The sequence below is a fragment of the Emys orbicularis genome, chromosome 2 (genome assembly GCF_028017835.1).
Source record: "Emys orbicularis isolate rEmyOrb1 chromosome 2, rEmyOrb1.hap1, whole genome shotgun sequence".
NCBI lineage: Eukaryota > Metazoa > Chordata > Testudines > Emydidae > Emys > Emys orbicularis.
The window spans coordinates 250,613,835-250,633,295 of record NC_088684.1 but is presented as its reverse complement, the minus strand read 5'-3'; the positions used below and the strand labels follow the sequence as shown (position 1 = coordinate 250,633,295).

At 45.7% G+C, this 19,461-nt stretch overlaps 1 protein-coding gene across 1 annotated transcript in view; it reads left to right on the top strand.

The window, feature by feature from the left end:
* PPP1R9A (protein phosphatase 1 regulatory subunit 9A) overlaps window positions 1–19,461 on the top strand; it is a 229,479-nt gene that overhangs the window by 125,453 nt on the left and 84,565 nt on the right. Inside the window, exons 3-4 of the mRNA XM_065398139.1 lie at window positions 15,782–15,914; window positions 16,429–16,549. Of these exons, the coding sequence (XP_065254211.1) occupies window positions 15,782–15,914; window positions 16,429–16,549 (254 nt within the window). The remainder of the gene's footprint in view (window positions 1–15,781; window positions 15,915–16,428; window positions 16,550–19,461) is intronic.

The window sequence follows — 19,461 nt, the reverse complement described above, 5'->3', positions numbered from 1 at the left end:
TTGTTCTTCATGATGACTAGCTGCTAACTGAAGTCTCCAGCAGTTGTCCACAAAGCCCACCAGAAGTGATGTATATATGCTTCTGACAGGAGAAGGCTATATGGCAAATCATTACACAAATTCTGCTTCTGTAGCAATAGGAATAGTACAGATTGAGTGGCCTCCACTTGAATGTTGGGGAACCAACCTTATGGATTCTACTAAAAGTGCTTCATAGAAATAAGCATTTTTAAAAACACTCTAAGGTTATATGAAGCTTCACCAAAGATGTGATTTAAAATGTCTAGAACATAGACAGCAAATTTGAGAATACCAAGAAAAATACTGGTTTCAGAGTAGCAGCCGTGTTAGTCTGTATCCGCAAAAAGAACAGGAGTACTTGTGGCACCTTAGAGACTAACAAATTTATTAGAGCATAAGCTTTCGTGGGCTACAACCCACTTCTTCGGATGCATCCGAAGAAGTGGGTTGTAGCCCACGAAAGCTTATGCTCTAATAAATTTGTTAGTCTCTAAGGTGCCACAAGTACTCCTGTTCTTTTTGAAGAAAAATACTGAGATAGAAGAATACAGATGATTGGTCTTTCTACTGAAGTGGAAGGTGCAGACATTTTCATTTAAGACCCAAACTGTCATCTCTGCTAAATATCGATCTACATCAAGAGATGTTTACAGGATTTTGTCAAGGAAGGATGTGGGACTGAGAAAATTGCTGGCACTTTTATTGTCACATTAACTGATGTTGGAGATCAGGATAAATTGCTGAAATTGGCAAGAGAGCAGTGGGAGCATTCATGTCAAGGGAACAGGAATTTGCTGGAAGCAGTTTTGGAAATTTTCCTTTGTGAATTAGGTAATAAAACAAGTTGCCAGAGGAGGAAAAGAGAATCAGTCCTGTGATAACTACAAACCGACCCATGAAATGTGTCTCCTAATTCAAATAAGTCCTGTAATTTTATTAATTCTAATGAGAATGGCAAATACTTTAATGTTACCGAATAGTAAATGTTAACACATTTCTCTTTACGTCAGTTCTGCAAGTCTGTGGAGTGATTGCTATTTGTTTTGGGGTGGAGCATAAATGTCTTTGTAGTGATAGTGACAAAGTGAGTTTAATTCATGTGTTTAATAGAGATGGGTGGTTTATCTTGGATTTCACCTAAGGCATCTTTTGACAATTATGAGCTTTTAATGTATACACAATTTAAAATTTGTAAAACACCTTAAGGGAAAAAAAGAAACACTCTATTGGGTATGGTTTCATTAATATCAGTGGAATGAATTATGTGTGCTAAGGTCCAGAGATCTGATGCAGCTTGGGGGCAGAACAAGACCTGATAGTCACTGACAGCAGGAAAATACCACACCTTCTCTTTCTCCTTTCTTTTTTCTCCTTCCTTCTCTCCTCCATATTTTCTTATACTGTGCTCATCACTCTGGTATATTTATGCCTTCCAGCAGTGCATTAAGCAATGTGATTAGTATCTGTCACGTGTTTGTTTTCTCATCTTCTTTCCAGGGGAAGAAATTTGTGCAAAGTAATGTTTTTGTTCTGGAATTTTTTTAGACATATATCTATACAAATGTTGTCATGTGTTTATGTTAGATAAGGCAAGGTCAAAGAAATGTGCACTGCACTCAGAAGGGAAGGTGGTGAAGTTTGTGATGGTCCTTAGTTCCTGGGGGAGTTCATTCTCTACGGTCTTGGGCTGGCCCCCAAGAAAATTTTCTTTTGCACAGACAAGCTCTATTATTGAGAGTTCCATTGTGCCAGAGCAGGGGTGCCTCCAGGAATTTTTCCCATGGTACGCACCATCAATCCCCGCGGAGCCAGCCCCCTACAGCCAGTGGCCCCATGCCTCACCCACTGAGTCTGCACCATGCTCAGTCCCTGCCTGCCAGCCTGGCTTGCCCAGGTGCAGTGTTACTTATTCCCCATCCCTGAAAAGGGACATGGGCTTCTGGAAGTAGGGTGAGGCTGGGCAGGCCCCCGGAAAGGACCCCTGGTTTAGGAGCCAGCCCAAAAGGCAGTGGCGAGGAAGAGCAGTGCTGGCTGCCCCACTGCCCACTCAGCTTTGGCCCTGTTGGTCCTGCATCATGACTGGGTGAGCGAAACCAAAATCTAGTGAATAGCATCGTGACCTGGTGCACGGGGGTCACAGCACCAGTCAGCTTTGGCCTCGCGGCCCCCCAGCCATGATGGAGTGCTGGTGGGGCCAAACCTGAGTGGGCATTGGGGAAGCCAGCACTGCTGCTTCTCACCAGTTCCAATGGTACGCGCTGTATGTAACATGTGTATAGTTGTGGGAACCACTGTGTCAGAGCTTTAGGCAATCTTTTAGATACTCTGGGCCCAGGCCATTGAGTGCCTTGAAGATAAGGGCCAAGATATTCAACTTGATTTGATAGTCTGTGGGAAGCCAGTGTAGGGAGTGGAGAAGAGGTTTGACTGGAAGTTTTTAAGAACAGATTAGACACACCCATCAGGGATGATTCATTCTGGGTGTACAGGAGGAGCGACGGCCACGAGCGAGGGTCGCCACGCCGTGGCAATCCGCCTGGATGGAGGAGCTGGCAAAGGCTGAGGACTTTGAGAACTTTGACACCCTGATGGACAGACTGACTGCAGAACTGTCTGCAGAAATTACGGCCAGAAGGAGGGAACCCCAGGAAGCTGCACAGGCCACTCGCAGATTCCCTGCGCCAAGCCATAACAACACCGCCAGAGAAGGCAGGAGAGGGGACGTCGGCCGCCGCTACGATCCGGCGGCTGCATCCCGTATTCAGAAACTATACAGGATGAACCGGACGAAAGTCATGAGGGAGATCCTCGACGGGACCTCCTCCTACTGTGCCATCCAGCCCGAGAGGCTCTACTCCTACTTCAAAGATGTGTTCGATCACGAGGCCCAGACCAACTTGCGACGCCCAGAGTGCCTTTCCCCGCTACCCCGGATCGACCTCACAGAGGACTTGGAGCGAGACTTTTCCCCGCAGGAGGTGCAGGTGAGGCTGTCGAGGACCAAAAACACCGCCCCTGGAAAAGATGGCATCCGCTACCCCCTGCTGAAGAAGCGAGACCCCGGCTGCTTGGTGCTCGCTGCCATCTTCAACAAATGCAAGCAGTTCCATCGCGTTCCCCACTCCTGGAAAAAGTCCATGACCGTGCTCATCCACAAAAAAGGCGAACGAGATGACCCCGGCAACTGGAGGCCCATCTCCCTCTGCTCCACCATCTACAAGCTGTATGCCAGCTGCCTCGCGGCAAGGATCACAGACTGGTCAGTGTGCGGGGGCGCCGTCAGCTCAGTGCAGAAGGGTTTCATGTCCTGTGAGGGATGCTACGAGCACAACTTCCTCCTTCAGACGGCCATCCAGGAGGCCAGGAGGTCCAAGAGGCAGTGCGCAGCAGCATGGCTTGACCTGACCAACGCCTTTGGGTCCATACCCCACCATCACATCTTTGCCACCCTGGGAGAGTTCGGGATGCCAGAAACCTTCATCCAGATCCTCCGGGACCTCTACAAGGACTGCACCACCACCATCTGCGCCACGGATGGAGAGACGGACGCCATCCCCCATCCACCGTGGCGTGAAACAAGGATGCCCCCTTAGCCCCATCATCTTCAACCTGGCCATGGAACCGCTCATCCGAGCCATCTCCAGCGGCCCGACCGGCTTCGACCTGCACGGCAAGAAACTCAGCATTCTGGCCTACGCGGACGATCTGGTCCTGACCGCGGACGACCCAGAGAGCCTCCAAGGTATGCTAGATGCCACCAGCTGAGCTACTGACTGGATGGGGCTCCACTTCAATGCGAAGAAGTGCGCAACTCTGCACATTGACGGCAGCAAAAGGGACTCGGTGCAGACAACGGGGTTCCAGATCCAGGGTGAGCCAGTCATCCCCCTGGCAGAGGGGCAGGCATACCAGCACCTGGGCACGCCAACAGGGTTCCGTGTCCGGCAGATACCCGAGGACACCATCCAGGAGATCTTGCAGGACGCCGCCAAGATTGATGCCTCCCTGCTGGCACCATGGCAGAAGATAAACGCCCTGAACACCTTCCTGATCCCACGCATCTCGTTCACCCTAAGGGGATCCGCCGTGGCGAAGGTGCCCCTCAACAAGGCAGACAATATCATCCGGAAGCTGGTGAAGAAGTGGCTGTTCGTTCCCCAGAGAGCCAGCAACGAGCTGGTCTACATCGCCCACAGGCACGGCGGCGCCAACGTCCCCCGCATGGGTGACCTGTGCGACGTGGCAGTGATCACCCACGCCTTCTGCCTGCTGACATGTCCCGACGCCACGGTGAGGAACATTGCGGCGAACGCCCTGCGTGATGCGACAGAGAAGCGGATCGGCAGAGCCCCCTCCAACCAAGACATCGCCACCTTCCTGAGCGGCTCCCTGGATGGGGAATTCGGACTGGACGGGCGCGACATCGCTTCACTGTGGTCCCGCACTCGCAACGCCACGCGTCACCTGGGGAAGTGCATCGGCTGCCGCTGGGAGTGGTGCGAGGAGCGCCAGGAGCTGGGAGTCCGGGTGCCGCAGATCAGGTCGGACGACAACACCATCATCATCCCGACGGCCAGGGGCTTGCTGGAGAGGACTCTGAAGGCCGCCATCTGCTCGCTGTACGTGGAAACCCTGAAGCGTAAACCGGACCAGGGTAAAGCCTTTGAGTTGACCAGCAAGTGGGACGCCAGCAACCACTTCCTCGCCGGGGGCGGCTTCACCCGTTTTGCCGACTGGCGGTTCATCCACCGTGCCCGGCTCAACTGCGTCCCGCTCAACGGAGCCGTCCGCCACGGGAACCGAGACAAGCGTTGCAGGAAGTGCGGCTACCCCAACGAGACCCTGCCCCACGTCCTGTGCAGCTGCAAACCCCACTCCAGAGCCTGGCAGCTGCGCCACAATGCCATCCAGAACCGCCTGGTGAAAGCCATCGCGCCACGCCTGGGGGAGATCTCCGTGAACTGCACCATCCCCGGTACCGACAGCCAGCTACGACCTGACGTGGTCGTCACCGACGAGGCCCAGAAAAAAATCATCCTTGTCGACGTCACGGTCTCCTTTGAGAACAGGACTCCGGCATTTTGCGAAGCCCGAGCTCATAAGCTGGAAAAGTACGCCCCCCTGGCTGACACCCTGAGAGCGAAGGGCTATGAGGTGCAGATGGACGCCCTGATTGTCGGAGCCCTGGGCGCCTGGGACCCCTGCAACGAGCGTGTGCTGCGGACCTGCGGGATCGGTCGACGCTACGCACGTCTCATGCGGTGTCTCATGGTCTCAGACGCCATCCGATGGTCCAGGGACATCTACATCGAGCACATCACCGGCCACCGACAGTACCAGGAGGCGTGAGCTAGAGTGACATCGTTTTCCCACTACGAGAAAGGGACCAAGTGACCTTCTCCGTTGGATTATATGAACTGGAACCATAAACTCCCTAAACATTAAATCTCACCAAATGAGGGTCAATCCATCCTCATCATCATATCCACTCATTATACTCCACACCCGAACACAACCAGTCTATGAACTTCATACCCTCATATCTCAATGTCTGTACTTTGACCCATCAACCTTTTACCCCCAATCGGGGATATTGCAGATTATGTATTCCTCATGCCACCTTATTTTAAACCAAACTTTGCACCCTCGATAATCTGTATGTTATTCCCTGATAACCAGAAACTTCTATGCTCAAACTCTGTTCACAATTTATTTTTAACATCATCTTAATAAAATTTTTAACTCTGTCTTAGCATGGGAGGATGGACTAGATGACCTCTTCAGGTCCATTCCACCCCTACATTTCTATGACGTGTTTATAGAAACCAGTGTTACTGAGGAGACTTTGAAACTTTGGGGTTCAACCCAGACGAGTAAGGGGTTGTGTCACCGCCTGCCCTGCAACTTTGGTTGTCTTGAATGGTATCCTGCGGTGGCACTCAGCCGCGACACCAACAGCCAGCATACAAGCATGCAGGTCACACCTTGGCTTCCACTGGCCAATTACTTTCTGCAGGGTGACACCATTTCCAAATTTCCCCAAAGCTGTCTGCCCTGTGGTGTCTTGCCCTCTCCTGAAATGCTCACAGATGTTATTAAATTCACTGCTCCTTTAAAGAAACGATAAACAGCAGCTCATTAATTCAACAGGGGGTGGATAAATACTCTTATTTCAATCACAGCATGAATTGGTTTATAGTAAAACAAATTTAATAAACAAAAAGACATAGGCTTAAATGGTACCAAGTGTAAGGAATAAAAATAGAAAGGGTTACAAGCACAAATACACATCTAAGACTAAAATCTGATTTAAGTTTCTTATTTGAAGAAATGTTTCTCACCAAGTCTTTTCCAGCATGGCTGACCAGATTCTCTGGGCAGGTCCCTTCACAGAGCTTAAAGTGCTCTGTTTCTTTGTCTCTTCAGGTGAGGGATAACTTAGGGATTCACTCTTTATAGGGGCTCTTTATAGGCCGGTATGTCTTTTAATTCTCAGATAAAGTTCCTTTTGTCCTGCTGGGAAGAGAATGCCATGTGGTCTGGTGAAGACTACATGCTGGTTCCTCCCCCACTGCTGATAGCTGAGTGGTGATCTCCTCTCCTTGTTAGCTTGATGGCTTTTGTTTACCTTTTATGTAAATGAATTTTCAATGCCTCTCAATTTACCATGGAGACACATTCAAAGGAGCAGGACCACATTCCTTTGTTTAGGCTCAGATATTTCCACATCCTCTGCACAGCTGCAGATCAGTCTGACGCTGAGCACTGTGCTACCCTCCAGGAACCCTCCTCCTGCCTCGCAGTGCACCAGACTCCAGCGACTCCCAGCCAGTTCCTTCTCCTGCTCCTCAGCTTTCTCCTGCCCCAGCCTTCCCTGAGCCCGGCACTAACCTCACTCCAGCCTTATCACCAAACTGCTGCAGCCCTGTCTCTGCCTCCTGATCCCCACTAGACTCCCAGTTTCTGACTGCCCGTTTTAGATTTTTGGCACGTATCTGGACTCTTGACTTCTGTACCAACTTGGCTTGTTTTTGAACTCTGACCACCCGGCTTTGACCTCAGGCCTGCACCTGGACTCTGGCTACAGTTCTGACCCTGATTTGTCTGTGGCCTCTGATCTTTGTTTGACCCTGGCCTGTACCTGGATCCTGATTCCAGGACCACCCCTGGCCCAGGTGCCACCCTATACCCAGCTGTAACCCACGCTCCAATCGCTAGGTTAGATTATCAGAGGCAGTGCCTGACAGAGAGGTGACAAAGGTATGAATAACTGTGGCCAGTGGTTCAGGAGGGCACAGGGTCTCCTAGCCAGCCAGAGATGATAGAAAATGTTACTCATGCTGCCACTATGTAAAAGTTTAGTGTCAGTGAGGAATCCAGCAGCACTCCGAGGCTCTGGACTGAATTGACTAATTGTGGGTATGTACCTTCAGCCAAAGGAGACTGCACAATGGCTGGAAATGCTATGAAGTGTTTTCCTCTACCGGCCACATAACCTTTGTTTTGCTTAGGTACAACTTCAGCAAGTTGTTCTTCATCCATGAGCTGATCTCATCAAGCACTGCACTGTTTTGATGGTAGTGGTATGGTCATATGTGGCAACAAATAGGTAGAGCTGTGTGTCAGCTGTATTTGCTGAAACTTGGAGTCCATGTCATCTGACCAGTTCACCTATTGGCTGCATGTAGATGTTGAACACGATTAGAGAGAGAATTGATCTTTATTGGACTACAAAAGTGAGGGGTGTAGTGTGGAGGTGCAGTGTCCCATCACTACTCATTGGGTGTGTTCTTCCAGCAAGGGCTCAAATCTTTTTAGGGCATTACCCTGGATCCCCGCTACCTGTCTCAGGTGCGGTGAAGCAGCAGTATCTTAAGGTTACCAGTGTTCAATGCTGCAGAGAGGTACAGGAGGATGAGAATGGAGGTCTGCCTTCTATCCATTGAGAGCAGATGATCATCCATGAATGCTACTGAAATGGTTTCAGTTCCACGTCCTCTCCTGAATCCAAATTGTTCTGGGTCTAGGATGTTAACTTAAATTAGGTGAGCCAGTAGTTGGCCTTTGACTATTTTCTTGATGAGCTTGTTCATGAATGAAAAGAAAATCAACAATAGGTGAGGTTCTTTTCATCAAGGCTTATGTCTAAACTTACTTAGTGTCTGGTTAAGGAGATAGTCTACAAATGCATTGAAGGATTCTGGGATGGCAATGCGTCTTTGTCAAACACCCGACTTAATTCGGAAGAAGCCGGTTCTTTTCCCATTTACAAGAATGCATCTTGAGGAGTCATCATATAGAAGATAGAACATTCAACAGGGCTGGTCAGGGAGGCCTCTCAATTTTAAGATCAGCCAAAGCGCTTCCCAGTTGACAGAGTCAAATGCAGCCATGATATCTACAAATACAATGTGAATGGGGTACTTGAATTCCCAAGACAGACAGCAGAGTAATGTCACAGTAGTTACAACAGTCTTGTTTGCTGCCTTTATACTTGCTAAGCGGTAAAATAATGTCGTCTTTGCCAGTCGTAAGGGACTGACTCTAGTTCTCCCGATTATATTTACCTAAAGACACAAAAGAATAGCTGGTCCAGAGCTTTTTAACAGTTCTCCAGGAATTTCACAGACTCCTGCCACCATATTTCCCTTAAGCTTCTTTTCAGCTCCATGGATTGCATCAATAGTCAATTCACCAGGATCATTTTGTGCTGAATGGGTCATCTCGGCAGCAGCCTTAATACCAGGAGCCTCAAAAATGGGGTGTAAGCCTTGAATGTATGAATAGGGAATCTCAAACAGAAATAGGGAAGTGATCTTGCCTCTGTGCACAGCATTGGTTAAGACTACTATTAGAATACTATGTCCAGTTCTGGTGTCCACGCTTGAAAGATGTGGAAATACTGGAGATGGTTCAAAGGACAGCTGCAAAAATGATCCAGGAGCTGGAAAAAAATGTTTTACAATGTGAAGCTTAAGGAGCTCAATCTATTCAAATGATCAAAGAGATGGTTGAGAGGTGATATGATTGCTTTCTATAGGTACTTACACGTGGAAAAGATACCTGATAGTGAGGGCTTTTTAGTCTCACAGGTGAAGGCATAAAAAGGTCCAGTGTCTGGAAGTTGAAGTTAAACAAATTGAGTGCAGGGGACTGGACTAGATGACCTCTCAAGGCCCCTTCCAGTTCTATGATTCTATGAAATTCAACTTTTTAATGAGATTCAGTTTGTTACCAGTGAGGGTAATTAAACATTGGAACAACTTAACAGGGGAGGTGGTAGACTCACCATCACTTGGAGTCTTTAAAATGAGATTAGATCTCTTTCAAGAAGCATTACTTCAGTGTCTGGGAAATTCTGCAGCCTGTGTATACAGGACCCCAAAGTAGGTGTCCTAGTGGTTCCCTTCTGACCATAGAATCTATTAACTGAGATCAGAATCAGGACCTTTATTTCTAAGAACAGCAAAATGTCCACAGAACCTCCCAGAGAACGCAACGAATGCATTGATTTAATGATTTAATTGTAGGGGACTTTATATCAGGACTGGTGCTGTGAAATCCCCACACATTCTACCGTGGCAGGATCTCTTTCCTTCTTGTGTGATGGAGTGTTCTCAGACATGTAACTCTCCTTAGTGTCAGAGATACAGTCAAGATACTGGCTGTGAGTCATACATCTCAGAACACAAAGATAAATGGGTCTGAGTCAGGAGGTCTTTGACCCCTACCTACTTTCTTTTCACTGCATACAGATTGGAATCATTAGATCCATAGGTCATCCTCTGGCTGAATGCTGACTATAGGGAAAAGAGCCTGTGTGATTCCCCCTATCCATCTGTTCAAGCCCATTTTGAGAACCACACAGGAAAATACAACATAATTTTCTGAAACAGAGGTTGCAAAGTTTATTTTAAGGTGAATTCCCACACTCTCTCAATTTAACAGCCATTGGAATCCAGATCTGGGAAGACGTGAACTTTGAAACAATATTGAGCATGCTCTATTAATAATGTCATTGTTAATATTATTTAACAATGAAAATCATATATTTATGTAATAAATTTATAAAACGTGTTAAAATGTGTAAAATGACATGTTTTCCTAGAAAAAAGGAGCTTATAAGATAAAATATTCAAAAAAGAAGATATTTATTCACTGATACATAAAATGCCATTTAACTTTCATTAATTAGAACTTAAAATAGACCACTTGAAAAGCTAATCATTCTTTGGACAGCCAAAACAGAGAGATTCTTACTGCAGTTAAGGAACTCCTTTTTAAAGACCTGTCCAGATCAAAGAGGCATTTCTCACCTTTAAAAACCCTTTGCAAATCTACCAGTTACTAAAGATGCCTTATGCAAAAGATTTCTTCCCAAGAAAATTAATCTTTTCAGAACTTGCAAGCCAAGCTGTTATAGCCTGAAATGGTTTAATGTAAAGATCAAAACCTACTGTTTACTTTCTATGATACCTAGAAATTTCATCCTTTGGATGTACTGTAGCTCCAGTAGGAGAAATTAATAGATCATTCAGGACCTTTTGAAAGAAAAATGTATATGGTGGGTCCTTATCTGGCAGGCCATAAGTAAAGTTTTTGCCTCTGTAAGGAACCACCTCTGCAGTTGGCGGCAGAGAGGGAAGAAATAGAACGTTTACCTGGATGGAGTAAGGAGGAACAGGAAGTGGCTGGACCAGGTGGGGGGCATTGCTCTTCCAGGTGACCGGGCAGAGGGAGTATTTATACCCAAAACAATTTCATAAAATCCCTCTCTCAGCCAAAATAATTGAGGATGCCTCCTTGTGACAGGTGTCCCGTGCAGGTGCTCATTATGGATGGGGTATGGTTATTAGATAAAATGGATTGGAAGAGGATTTAGAAGAAAGGGATTTCCTTGAGGAAACTGGTGTAAAATCTAAAGTACCAATTGCTCTGGGTAAGTGACTGGTCTCTTAGGCCTGTGAGCAACCTGATGTGGTGGTGTGATTTTTGGTATAAGTCAGCAGTTCTCAACCGGTGGTCTGCGGCCCCCTTGTTGTCCGTGAACCCTTTCAAGGGGGCCACAGGGCTGAAACCCAGAGCCCGAGCCCTAGTGTCCCCCAAGGGGCTGAAGCTGGGAGGTGTGGGGCTGAACCCCCTATCCCCGTCAACACCCCCCCAGTGCCCTCTGCAGGGCAGAAGCCAAGAGGTGCGGGGCTGAAGCCTTGATCCCTGGCGCGCCTCGCGGGGCAGAAGCCGGGAGGCGCAGGGCTGAATCCTGGAGTCCCGAGCGCTGGTACTCCCTGTGGGGAAGAAGCCCTGAGCCCCTGCGCAGAGTTGGGAACATGGAGAGCATTGCCCCTCCTCTCCCAGACTGCACCACAAAAGCACGGCAGTCCCGGGGGTAGCTCCACACCTCCTCCCCCATCTCCTCTCCCCGCTCTCTGGCCAGGTCGGAGGCAGTAAGCCAGAGCCGGGCAGTGTGGGGCAGCTGCTTCTCTGGCTGGTGTCATGGAGCAGGCAGTGGCAGCGTTCCCTCCTCTCCTGCTGGTGCCCTGGGTTGAAGCTGCTCCTCAGTTCCCAGCCCCTTTTGCTCACGCAGCCGGTAGGAGCTGCCTGGGTGGGGAGACCTGGCTCCTTGGCTGGCAGAGCCCTCGTGGAACAGGGCCGCAGGGGAGCCCTCCCGGCACACAGCCCATAGCTACTCTTCCTGCACCCTCAGCTATATTCTCCCTGCCCCCTGAGCTACCCCCATGCCCGCACACGTCCCCTGGCTACTCCGTGCCTGCACCCTGAGCTACCCCCTGCCTGCACACAGCCCCAGGTACCCCTCTCCCTGCCCCCTGAGCTACCCCCATGCCCGCACACGTCCCCTGGCTACTCCGTGCCTGCACCCTGAGCTACCCCCTGCCTGCACACAGCCCCAGGTACCCCTCTCCCTACACCCTGAGCTACCCCCATGCCCTCACACAGCCCCTAGCTAGCCTCTCCCTGTACCCACAGCCACCCCTGTGTGCACACAGCCCCAGCTACCCTCTCCCTGCACCCTGAGCTACCCCCTGCCCACACACAGCCCCAGCTCCCTGCTCCCTGCACCCTAAACTGTTTTCAAACTTTTTGAGCTAAGTCCTGTACCTTTGAGTTATAATTTTTGGTTGCGCCGTCCATCCCCCGCCCCCTAACCCAGGCAGGCAGGGTGGCCTGCTGAGGTGAGGTGAATCAGGGAGTGGAGGTGGCGCTCCCTCCCCGGACCCCGCCATGTGGAGGTGGCTTGAGTCCTGCTGGCCCCTGCCCCCCCAAAATAGAAGTCAAACTACACCTATGTCCAAGGCCCCTGCCCCGAGGGTCCCACACCCCCACTGGGCCCTGGAGTTTTTATAGTACACCGCTACCTCGATATAACGCGACCCGATATAACACGAATTCGGATATAACGCGGTAAAGCAGTGCTCCGGGGGGACGGGGCTGCGCACTCCGGTGGATCAAAGCAAGTTCAATATAATGCGGTTTCACCTATAATGCAGTAAGATTTTTTTGGCTCCTGAGGACAGCGTTATATCGAGGCAGAGGTGTATGTTGAGGGGGCCTCAGAGAGAAAAAGGTTGAGAACCCCTGGTATAAGTGACCTCTTATCACAAAATCCAGTTTGTCTGAGTGGTAAGATAGACTGGAGAATCTGAGGAGACTGTCTGTGACTCCATGGTAAGACTAGTATCGTAATTCAAGAGTTCACATTTGTTACTGGCTTGGTGAAATCTAATTATAGAACACACCACCAGGGTGTCTGCCCTGTTTTCTGACCATCTGCCCTGAAGCAGGCACTCACGGTTGTGAGTCACTCCAAAGAGCATGAGGACCTTATCACAATTTCTGTGCTACTAGTAACATAGTATTGTACTACTGGTTTCCTTACAATAATCTCAATATAGCTACTATTTTAGGGGAATTAATGCGATGCTGACTAAGTTGCTTCCACAGCACTGCAGAGAAGATTTTATTACCTTGGACAGTAGCATTAATACTTTGAGTGATGACTGCTTTCTTCACGTTTCCAGTGGTATTGCAAGGTTTTCTCAACAGTCCTAATATGAAGGTGATGCATTGTTCTGCCAAGAAAACTTGTGATGAGTTTAGCTTCTTGGAGGAAGCATGTGAACTCTAGGCTTAAATCCAAAGCAAAAATGTGCCAAGACACCATCTAAAACTCAATGTGCCTACAAGCTGGAAAGCCATCCACGTGATTTTGGAGATTTGTTACACAAAGAAGGCATTCTAGACTGCAGTATGGGTTTAATTGTTGCAGTCTTATTATTTTTACTTCTTTTCAGTCAGTATTTCCAAAGACAGAAAATATCATATTGCCTCTATATAAATCCATGGTACGCCCACATCTTGAATACTACATGCAGATGTGGTCGCCCCACCTCAAAAAAGATATTGGAATTGGAAAAGGTTCAGAAAAGGGCAACTAAAATGATTAGGGGTATGGAGTGTCCGCCATATGAGGAGAGATTAATAAGACTTGGAAAAAAGACGACTAGGAGAGATATGGTTGAGGTCTATAAAATCATGACTGATGTGGAGAAAGTAAATAAGGAAGTGTTATTTACTCCTTCTCATAACTCCAGAACTAGGGGTCACCCAATGAAATTAATAGGCAGCAGATTTAAAACAAAAAGAAGTATTTTTTCACACAATGCACAGTCAACTTGTGGAACTCCTTGCCAGAGGATGTTGTGAGGGCCAAGACTATAACAGGGTTCAAAAAAGAACTAGATAAATTAATGGAGGAGAGGTCCATCAGTGACTATTATCCAGGATGGTGTCCCTAGCCTCTGCTTGCCAGAATCTGGGAATGGGTGACAGCAGATGGATCACTTGATGATTACCTGTTCTGTTCATTCCCTCTGGGACACCTGGCATTGGCCACTGTCAGAAGACAGGATATTGGGCAAGATGGATACTGACCCAGTATGGCCGTTTTTATGTTCTTGTTCTTAGTTCGAAAATGTTATAAAGTTGAGTAATGTATGCCAAAGAAATAAAAAAGATATATTAAGTGAGGGGGAGGGAGGGGAGATGGGGAGATTTTTTTTTCCAGTTGTGTAATTAAAAAAAATAAGCATGGAGTGCATCTAGTTTTAGACAGAAGTGTAGTCAATTATGTTGCTCTCTCAGCTGACAGATTGCTAGGTGGGAACAACACAGATTCCACTAACAGTGCCATTTAAGCTACAATCATTTTCTTTTACGTGTTCTTCAGGAGCTAAACTTTAAAAGTTGTATCATTCAGTGACATTTTTAAAGCAGTTGCTGCCATTTTTATTAAATATTATTTAATAATATTTGCTGCACAAACATTTTTTGTAGTGTGTAAAAGATCTCTCTACCATCAGGCCTGATGAGGAGCAGCCTTTGTTCTGACATTTGATCTCTTTGACTTCTATTAAGAATTCAAACATAAAAGTTGAATGTGAATTTTTAGACATTAAATGGACAGCTCAGCTACAGAGTCAGCGCGTGGTGAGTTTAGCCATGGCCCTGCCTTTGGCTTTCCCTGCCCCTTGTGGGGTGATAGCCTTGAGCAGTCCTTGCATGTAGGCAATGGTTGATTAGCATCTGAACAGAGTTGCAGTCAGGGAAGGCTTCTTGTGACCTCTCTGTTTTGGTGTTGATCTGGTGAACACGTTAATATTTATCATAAATATTATTTTGCTACCTAATTCTGCCTTCTCTTGTTGAGCACTTGTAAAGACAGAAAAGGGGACAGAGTGAAATTGTGTGTGGGGTGTGGTTGTGGTGGGGGCATGGTGTGGAGTTTCTTTTGTTTAAAGTAACAAATGCAACAATAGATGTAGGACAGAAGAATTTAGATACAATATTTATCTCCAGCACTGTATATTTCTTCACTACTGCCACAGTGGGGCAACTAAGTGAACAGAGGGATTATCTAAATAAAGCATAGGATCAAAAATTTGAACAACTATCTCCATCTTTCTGACTCCATAACTCTACAGAAGGCCTCAGTAATCCCTAATTAACTTAAAAGCCATCAATATTTATACTGACTGACAGGTAAATAAATTCAACAAACATACTGCACTTACCGTAGCATTTGAAAAGTTTGTGTGTGTATACACTTACACATAGTTATTAAACATGTCATATAATAGAGTTGAAATGTTAAATCTGTCTTAATCCCGTAATGCCATACTGTAATCTTAAAATTTAAAAGTACAGCATAATCTTTAATTTTATATGTAAATGGTTTTTCATATTAGCAGTAGTCAGCTTCAGCTTTGGTTTTGTGTGCGCAAATTGGACCCTCAGGAAGAAACATCAGAGTTGAGATTAGATACAAGTTACAGTTAATCATAGTAGTTCCTATGTATTCTACTTTTATAAGTATTTGGAGATCTTTACTATCTAGATGGAGCAATGTTTGATTGGAACCATATGTTTGTGTGTTTAATTATTGAAAGGAGTAGAATGACTCAGTCCTTCTAAAACATGTACTGCATTTATAACCACATATGGTAAAAATGAGTTAGTTATATTCAGAATTGGTTTTCAGTCCTTAGCAGACTGTTTGATGAATAAAAAAGCGCTAATTTAAAAACCTGAACTTTGAGGGGAGGAGGGGAGCATTGCCTTAAAAACTCATTTCAACCAATGTAATAGAAAAAGTCATTAAAATGGATACATATAGCAGCTATTTTCTTAAGTTAACCGTCTTTTCTGGAATGGATAGTTGATCAATACTGGCATATTTTCAAAGGTTTTCAACACATACTCCAATGAAGACTATGACCGGAGAAATGATGAAGTTGACCCAGTGGCTGCATCAGCTGAATATGAACTTGAAAAGCGCGTGGAAAAACTGGAGCTTTTACCAGTGGAACTAGAAAAAGGTATGCATTCTGTGCACTATTTGCAATTTCTCTAAACTGATGTGCAAATCTTTAAAGGGATTGCTGCACTTGCTTAGAGGGCATAACTTTAATTCTCGAGGAATCGTTGCAAATCTCTTGGCTCTTCAGACTGAAAAATATTCAATAATATTATTTAAGGAACCAGCTCAAGGACAATAGTTCTGTATTTCTGTAAGAATGTTGTTTCCTGTAGTTCACCTTACACGTTAATTGACATGATTTTTCATATTAACTTTTCATTCTCCTCTGGAACATTAGTCATCTTGCCTAACTGTAGTAACCTTTTCCAAATGGCAAATGCAATATTATCTATTTTTGGTGTGTTATTAAAACTGCAGAAAATTAAGGGTCTCACCAAGGAAATAATTAAAAGTGGGTTTAATCACATGAAAAACGAAAAAGAAAACAAAAGCAAGACGCAAATGTACTTCTTTAAATGCCAAATTACTTTAAAATCAAACTATATTGCTGCTTTTACTTGTCTTCTCCACAGATGAAGATGGACTTGGCATCAGTATTATTGGAATGGGAGTTGGAGCAGATGCAGGCCTTGAAAAACTGGGAATATTTGTCAAAACAGTAACAGAAGGTGGGGCAGCCGAAAGAGATGGCAGGTAAACTAGATTCAGTGTTTGGAATCTTCCTCAACAATGGTTCTTATGGATATTGATTTTTGTAGAAAATAATTTCTGGTTGTTTGCATATGGCAAAAAGTTGTGTGTAATTTTATAACTAGAAATTTGAGTTAGTGTTATGGCCCAAATGTTCTAATCTGGGTACCTAAAGGCAGGCTTCTAAATAAAAGTAGCGACCTGAAATTTCAGAAGATAATTATTTTGATTATCTCACTTATGATGCTTTAAAGAGGCTAGATTTGCAGATGGTGGTTGCTGACAACTTCCTGAAAACCAGTCCCCTTTAGCATCTGGTTGGTTTTTCCAAAATCAAGTTGGTTGTCCAAAATCAGAAGTGCTGAAACATTTATAATGTCTTTGAATGGTGGTGAGTGCCTGCAGCTCCCATTGGCTTCAAAGAGAATTTTGGATGGTCAGTATCTATAAAAAAAAGTTCCTCAGCAATATTTTTCTAGTTTTTCCTGTGCCATTTTGTGCCCTTAAGTTCCTCATTTCTCACTTAACATGCACTTTTTGAAAATCACTAGTGCAGAGTGATCTTCAGTATTATAAATTCTTCTTTGAGTGATTGCACACGTGCATTCCAGCTCTTGGTAACTTTACTCTTTGCAAGGTGGTGTCAGGAAATAAATCAGTGGGGATGTGGCACGTCTGGCCAATAAATGGTTGATGCAAACAAAAGTGCTTTTACTGAAGCTTTTACTTTATTTAGTCTCCAGCACTTACACATGTCCGCAACAGGTAGGAGAGCACCCCAAATAAACCCCAGATTAATATTTAGGCAAGATCTTCAGGAGGTCTCGAGTGGATATCTGTAGACTTCTGGTGGCCCCCTTCCGTCTGCAGGGGAACTTGAGAGGGATCCCAGAAATGTCTGAAGTGTCCCAAGTATTCAAATGTCCACCGAGCTCAGACCTCTTCCCCCTTTTATACCCAATTACATAGCTTGTTCATAAAAAACAAAAACAAAAAATCCTGCTGAGCAGAAGTTGTGTGGAGTTTTCCAGCCAGTGAATTTTCCTTCGGTTAACCAGATGTATTTCACATAGCAACAGTTAAAATGTTGCCAGAGTTCCCATCGTGCAAAACCTCATGCTTCAGCAATTTTGAGAAGCTCAAGTCTGGAGGGCACATGGCCATGCTTACTCCTCGTGGGCATTCACTTCCCCCCGCCCCTCCTGGCCTGTTAGTTGTGCTAAGGTTTCAGTAGTTGCCTTTTTAGCTGCCTTCAGCAATAAGCATAATAATTGGCATTCCAGCTGCTGGCAGTGGTCTAGGCATGTTACTAGGCCAGGGATCAGCAACCTTTCAGAAGTGGTGTGCTGAGTCTTCATTTATTCACTCTAATTTAAAGTTTCACGTGCCAGTAATACATTTTAACGTTTTTAGAAGGTCTCTTTCTATAAGTCTATAATATATAACTAAACTATTGTTGTATGTAAAGTAAATAAGGTTTTTAAAATGTTTAAGAAGCTTCATTTAAAATTAAATTAAAATGCAGAGCCCCCTGGACCGGTGGCCAGGACCCGGGCAGTGTGAGTGCCACTGAAAATTAGCTTGCATACCGCCTTTGGCACGCGTGCCATAGGTTGCCTACCCCTGTACTAGGCTATGGGCTATCAAAAATCTCCCCCCTAAAAATTCACCCAGCTCATGAACGGTTCCTGTGTTTTTCAGTAGATCAGGATCACTTTCAGTATCAAGTGTTCCCGTTCGGCCTTCTTGCCTGCCCCAAGAGTGTTCCTTGAGGTACTGGCAGTGGTCGCAGCTTACCTTCGACGTCTGGGCATAATCATTTTTCTATACCTCAATGACTGGCTACTCAAGGGCCAATCTTATAATGAGGTTTTTGCCACCATAAAGATGATGAGATCTCAGTTCCGCAAGCTAGGATTGCTGCTCAACTTTGAGAAATTCACTTTGAGCCTGGTACAAAGAGTGGAGTTCATAGGAGCCTTCTTAGACACTATATCAGCCAAGGCTTATCTTCCCTCCAACAGATTCTCGATGTTAGCAGATCTCATCTCAAATATTCAAATCAGCCTACAGACATCGATAAGACGTTGTCTTCAATTGCTTGGATGTATGGCCTGCACCTTTGTGACACCACATATGAGGCTCCTCCTTCGATGTTTGGGAGCTGGTTCAGGACTGTTTATACTCCAGACAAACACAGCCTGCACAAGTTGGTGTTGGTCCCTCATCAGGGAGATCATACTAGATTTTTGCTTTGGCCCCTTTAATATTTGTCCTCAATTGACTAATGCTCAGGCAGCTGAGAAAGAACTCTCTCATGTTCTTTCCAAAACACTTCATTCATTTGAGACAGGTGTACACAGCTCTCTGAATATGGAGCAGCCTATCCCTGAATATAGAACATCTGTTGTGCATCAGCTCTGGTGGTTCCTTCAACCTCATCCTTATATGGTAATCAGTAAGCATAATAATCAAAAGACCATATTTTAGCAATAAATATGAATATATTTTGAGGGATGTCTCAAATATCCTAGAATAATTGAATAAAAATTGGGATGGGATTTCTAATATTGTAATTTTTAGATAAGAAAAGTATTTCAGTAGCTGCAGTAAATTTTTCATGTCTTTCTGCAAAAGTCAGCAGATTACTCCGGGTATTACTTGCCCTCGGAGAAGATGAGAAACCTGTAGTGTGGGAATTCCGAGTGACTGAGCACCACTGTCTTAATTCATGCTGCTCTAGACATAGCAGATGTTGGGTAGTTGCCATGTAAAGGGCATTCTGTGGTAAATGTCATTGGCCAATTTAACCAGAGAGCTTGCTGTAAGCTCCAGTCCAAATTAAGAATAGGTTGATAGATAGATAGAGGCAATAAAAAGTGAAGGAATCAGTGGACAAACTGAATATGAAATAC